The 5,954-nt window shown below is 37.8% G+C and overlaps 1 protein-coding gene across 1 annotated transcript; it reads left to right on the forward strand.

The window, feature by feature from the left end:
- Nucleotides 1-1,079: 1,079 nt before the first annotated feature.
- On the forward strand, nucleotides 1,080-2,505 carry LOC116294858 (synaptonemal complex central element protein 2-like). Its single transcript, XM_031702538.2, has 4 exons — nucleotides 1,080-1,198; nucleotides 1,330-1,508; nucleotides 1,673-1,810; nucleotides 2,432-2,505. Exons 1-4 carry the CDS (start codon nucleotides 1,080-1,082, stop codon nucleotides 2,503-2,505), a joined length of 510 nt encoding a protein of 169 aa, XP_031558398.1.
- Nucleotides 2,506-5,954: the final 3,449 nt, after the last annotated feature.

Genomic DNA, 5,954 nt, shown 5'->3' on the forward strand with positions numbered 1-5,954 from the left:
TCGTCGAGCCGCTTCAGTTCGATGTTTATACGGTTTCGCGTGTTGTTTCCTAGTCAGCAACCACAGATAATTTCATAGCTCGTACTCCTTATATTCTAATAATCATCTTTGAATACTATTCATTGTTTTCTTCTGTTATTATCAAACATTTTTGTTGAGAGTTTACACTACTTTCGTACTGTACATTACTTCCGGCCAATTTACAAAATGTCCTGATGTTATACTCCTTGTTGCTTCCTCGCATAGGCACCAAGACACGCACAAATACCCATAATACCAATTACCAATCCTAGAATAAGTGCTACAGCATCTCCTCCGTCAAATGCAGCCACGGGTTCCACAAAACCAGCAAGGAAAGCTAAAATAACTAATAGATAGCTCACTACTTGTACCAACGTCGCCATTTTGAAGCTTCAACTCTAAGCACGTGACATTCGGATGATTCCTTACGATTACATGGCATTCTGGGTAATGACACGTAATCTAAAGCTAAAACGGAAACAGGGATCCCAACAATTAAGAAATAATATTCCTGTTTGTTTTTCTTTTTAACCCCCTTCGGTTTAATTTGCATTCAAACTGATGCGAATGATAATTTACTTCGCCGCCTATTTAAAATGCTTTGGGTTAATAACTTTATTTCGTTTTGATTTTGTTATTGTTCTAGTGGTGGATTTTTCATTTGATTAAATATACTCATATATTTATCTGTCTGTGAAACACTTAGAACAGAATTAGAAATGAATATTATTAATTTATTGTATTTTTATCATGATCAAATTAATATTACCAGCCCTGATGGAGGTAAGCGCTGGTCAAAATATTTGAAGGCTCGTGACCACGCGCGTCAAACTTTCGCGCGCTTTTTTAAGCATAAAAACTCAAAACCTCAAGCTTCCCTCTTAAAAGCAGAAAACCTTGTGCAAGAAGTAGAGGTAACTACTGGGGTATTAATACCAATTTTCTTTACATGATAGACTTTTATTCGTTTCCTTTGGTGTTAGAAGTTTGTTCGTCCGGTAAATAAACGAGTAAGGAAGTTTGGATAATTTTTTTGCTAACTTTTTAGGAGCCTGAGCATGGAGGGACAAGAAAATGGTGTCATGACTTCAGAAGCAAGCCTTATTCTAGATCTTAAAAATATGAATGGTTTACGAGATGTTGTTGATACTTCTAGACCCGATAATATAAAACAGTGGTGAGTGTCCGTTTTCTTAATTTTTCTTTTTTCCGTTTTTTTTTTTTACTTCAAGTCATTTTGTTCATATGTTTGTGAATATCATTGGAAAGTGAACTGAGATCAAATAATGATTAGTATGCTCCCTTCAGTATGCCAGAGGAAGGAGCTTCCTATGATGGTGAAAACAGAACATCTTTTGCCCAAGGAAATTCCATACCAATCAAAGGAGATAAAATCCCAAGTTCCAGCGAGGAGCTAGAAAGAAGACTTCAGCAGCAGATCGATGACATTAATTCCAAGCGTAAAAGAGACACAGATTTACTAAACGGTAAAGCTATTAATTCGTTGTAAAGTATGGTTTACCAAAGGTTTTTAACACCCTGGGTACCCAATGCATTGTGAGGATTAGTGATAGGCCAAGACTCGACTGAAAGTAATTCGGTTGCAATTGAGGAATTTAACAAAAATAACGTCTATGTTTGTCCTTTATAGATTTTAAGAAAGCCCTTGAAACGCAAGTAATGAATTCATGTAGCGTCCTCGAAGAAGCAATTGTAAGTTCGTACGAAGAGCACAGTCAGCCAATCGAGGAAAAGCTACAAGAAAACTTTGCTGCTTTGGAGAGAATAAGTAAGCCTGAATTATTTGAAAAGTTTGGTATTACGTATTTTATTCTATATCTTCAAGTATATGGTCTCAAATACCTTTCCAAACAGAATGCTGGTCCCACTATTTTAATCCCATTATTTGCTTGCATAAATGTTTTAACCGGAACAAGCAATTTAACGGCCATTAATAAATATCGGGATTCCCTTCTACTTTGTTGTTATTTCCAAGTTATAGTATAGGGGCGATGTCACAACAATGGTCCAAAATAGGGACCCGATTTTATGAATTAAGTTTGTGGGTATCGGTACATACCCCCTCCTCCCTCAGAGAGCTGTTCGAATGCTCGATACTGGGGGTCTGTAGTGGCTATTTATATACACAAATATGTTTTTTTAGCATATAAGCAGACAGACAGTCCATTTATTTCTGTGATTTGGCTTTTAGTTTTGGAGAAATTTGGGGACCAAATCTAAGATTTCACTTCCAGAGGTGGTTGGTACCGGGTAACACCACCCCTCCCCCCTAAATCGGGTCCCGTGAGATGACAATTGTTTCGCCTCATCCCTAATGCGTTACCCCAAAGGAAAGGGCATTTTGCTGTGTCTGTTTTAACTTGCTTTACACACTTTTGAACATCTACAGGACAGTTGGAAAGTGAACTGATGAATTTTAAGGAAACATTAGGTCTCTTGTATACGGACATGCAAAACGTATAAGGTAACATGGTTATTCGCACTGAACACCAAAACGATGTCGTACTGTTTTCAATACTGCGAATACTGTATATCAACAGCTCATTGGTAAGATAAAACCATTTTAACAATTGTATTTATTTCATTGATAAACTCTGATGACAATGGCTGTTCGTCTAATTTATTACGTAAAATCGCCAATGCTAAACGTAATGAGATTCAGTGTCAAACTCAAGTTAAGGGAACGTTTTCTTGTTCAATGTTGCAGCAAATATAATTTGCACCATGCATTTGTTATCAAGCTCTAATGAGGTATCATAAGTACATTCAGTGTTTTAAAAATTGATCAGCAGTGTAGCTGCATACCAACCGTATTTCTGGTGTAATTATCATCAATTTACTGATAGACTTCCACAAACGGGCCACTGTTGCAAATTACCGAGGTTAATTAAATAAACTTTCATGTTTACATGATTTTTAATTAACATGACGCTAATTTCAAACAATTTCCACGGCAGTACGAATATGCCACGAAAAACTGATAAAATAAAGAGAAACATAATGCTCTGCATGAATTATAGGGCAGGCTGTAAATGATGACTTAATTCATTTTAAGTACATTTATTTCTCAAGCAGTTAGCACATATCTGCAGTGAAGTACTTCCCACAGTGTTTTGGGGTGACATTCCACTATGTCTGCTCTGCATGTGAGAAAAATAGCTCACCAAACACTTCCCCGACACTCCCTTATGAAAAGCTAGATGTCCCATAACTTTCGGAACTTAAAAAAACAGTGACTAATTTTAACCTTAGCTCGGAAATTTGAAGTTTGATACATGAATTGGGAACAATTGACACTGGTACGTTTGCCCCACTTGACACTTTCACTCAAACAAGTAACCGAGTAGTCTGTTGTGTGTGAATACCCAAAATTTGATGCATTGCGTTGCCTTGCGCTGCCAAGGCACTGCGTTGGTCTGTCTGTGACTTACTAAAAAAACGACGTTTACTTTCCATTGAAAAGAATAAGAATGGCGGCCGATCCAGGTGAAATTTGACTTTTAATAAGTTGACCTTTTTTTGTGAGCAGCTAACATCGAATGGCATACATCATACGAGTCGTATCTAGTACGTTCTCATTTAGGCCCTGCCGGGGACTTTTCAATTTAAAATTACGCATATGACCAAAGGGCACAAAAAATATAATCTGGTTACCCAATGAAAAGAACCAACAATCATTTTACATGTCTAAAATAGAATTAGTACAGTACGACCGAACGGCCACATTTACGACGATATGATTGCTTTATTAACATCGGTTAATTGTTTTAAAGTGTTTCCAGGAGTGCTCATGTTAGGGCGTCGTATTATCAATTTAATTTTGAAAGTAAAGCCAAGTGCTTCAGTAAACGAAACTAAGAAAAAGTCAACAGAAATACACACTTTCGAACTTATCGATTTTTATGGAAGGCCATAAAATTGATTTGAGCTAATGATTAAGATGAGTGGAGTTTTCAGTGAGGACAAGGAGGTCAAGGAGAAGATTGAAGCTTCAATTCAGGTGTTATAGTAACGTATGTCTAAATCAGTAATGCAGTCTTCTTGGATGCGTGTATAGGCTGACGAAAAATGGGATGGGTAAGATGGGAACTACCCCCATCCCGGCGGCAATGGCTCATTCTCTCCGAGTAGGCCAACGAGTAGGCCGAAAATACTGAAAGACAAATTGCTCAGGATAATATTTCACGAGAGTTTTATTTCGCGATTTTGCGAATAAGTTAAAATCACATTCTGTCACTTTGATTTCACTGCAATTTTATTAAATAAATCATTCATAAATCGTTTTCAGCGATTCGCTCAAATTCTTTCAACAAAACCGGTTTTAATCAGTCTACGTAGCGTCAAAAACGTATCAAAATGTGTTAGTTTCTTGGTTTTGACTATAATGAATGCTGGTAGTAATCATTCAGTGTTGGTCTGAGTCAATAGTTGCTAGTGCTTTGTTTTCAGTAACGACGTCTTTTATCCCGGCTTTTTAATGGTCATTAAATTCGTTATTCTCTCAAGAGTTGAGTCACTGCATCAAGTTGCAGGAGAGTAAATATTTCTCGCTATCCGCTCCGCCCGGAACAACTGATATGCATGAATGTTGCTCGAAATAGTACCGAACTCCCTCTAATATTTGAAACAATTAAAATTTGTAATACCAGCAACATTTGCTTAGGGTTAGGGTTAGGGTTAGGGTTAGTGCGCGCCTAGTTGAATCACCTGGCGGTTATATGTAAGCCGACGTTCCGTACAGTAATAATTGTTTATGGCACGATTAAAGACAGTCTTATCGCACAATGAATGCGCTAATTACATTCTAAACAAATTACACCAGTGGATTTAAAAGCAGGAGGGGGGATGAAAGCGTAGTTGAGCCTGTCTTTTCATAAGACCCTACAGAGCTTGATGAAATATTCAACTCACACGTTTGTCTGCACTCACTTTGGTTGTACCGATCATTTCAGCGTTAAGTTGCTATAATGATTTATGTACGAAGAATTTTTCAGAGAATGTGAACTTTTGGCCAGGAATGTACTTTTAGGTATTGACACGATATTGACTTCTAGCTTTTCATTTTTTCAAATTCCCAACCCCTCCTCCTCCCCCCTCCCCACCTCCCCCCCCCCCCCCCCCCCCCCCCCCCGTACCAAAGTGAAAGTTAAAGACTCAAAACAGGCAAACTAAATTTTTAGGAAAACAAATTATTTACGCACTTGATCAAGTATGTTACAGTCAGCACCAGCACAGTTCGCGTGCCAGTGCCAGACTACAAGGGCATTCCCTGCACGACCCCTAAATGAGAATTCCTGCCGGTCTATGCCGTAAAGCAAGTCGGAACCCTACTTATTTTATTCTCTTTTTTGAATCTCGATTCAAGCTAAATGTAATTACCAGTGTTTTAAAACTGCACCACCCGCAGATGCAATCAGTTCATGTTTCTAGCAGTTCTGGAAAATTCGCTAAACAATTATATATATTTTTAGCATTTTAAAAGTGCTAACTTTAATAGTTATTTAAAAAACATCAAGGACTACCAAAAACCACATTTCCTGGATCTAAACTTTCTGGCTTGTTTTGAGAAGCTTGTGAAAAAACCGACTGTAAGCTCATGGTTTTTCACTTTACATCACGTCGCTTTGATGAAAAACGGAACGGTCAACCTTGTTCGGTGTTGTTTGTCTGTCACAATACCTTTTTGTAGTCTCGTGTGTCTGGCGTTACTCCATACATGGAGGGTGTTTAATTCTACATAACGAAAGGGATCACCTACTTGAATTCCAGATAATCAGTAAAAACCATGGTTCCCATTTCTCTTCTTACTACCCACCTAAAATGATGGTCCAAAGTATTATACTGGGATTTTAGTGTCGTTGTCCTACATGGTAACGCAGCCTGCACAATAACGAGTTTGTTGTGAGCAGTTT

Source organism: Actinia tenebrosa, unplaced genomic scaffold (assembly GCF_029948245.1).
Source record: "Actinia tenebrosa isolate PJP-AT-01 unplaced genomic scaffold, QUT_ActTen_1.0 PGA_scaffold9__36_contigs__length_13948895, whole genome shotgun sequence".
In the NCBI taxonomy this organism is placed as follows: domain Eukaryota; kingdom Metazoa; phylum Cnidaria; class Anthozoa; order Actiniaria; family Actiniidae; genus Actinia; species Actinia tenebrosa.

Bases quoted from the DNA above. Each gene is read 5' to 3' on its own strand.
- LOC116294858 (XM_031702538.2), top strand. From the start codon at position 1,080: ATGGAGGGACAAGAAAATGGTGTCATGACTTCAGAAGCAAGCCTTATT. The intron at 1,199-1,329 runs GTGAGTGTCCGT...TGCTCCCTTCAG, and splicing joins CCCGATAATATAAAACAGTG to TATGCCAGAGGAAGGAGCTT. The intron at 1,811-2,431 runs GTAAGCCTGAAT...GAACATCTACAG, and splicing joins TGCTGCTTTGGAGAGAATAA to GACAGTTGGAAAGTGAACTG.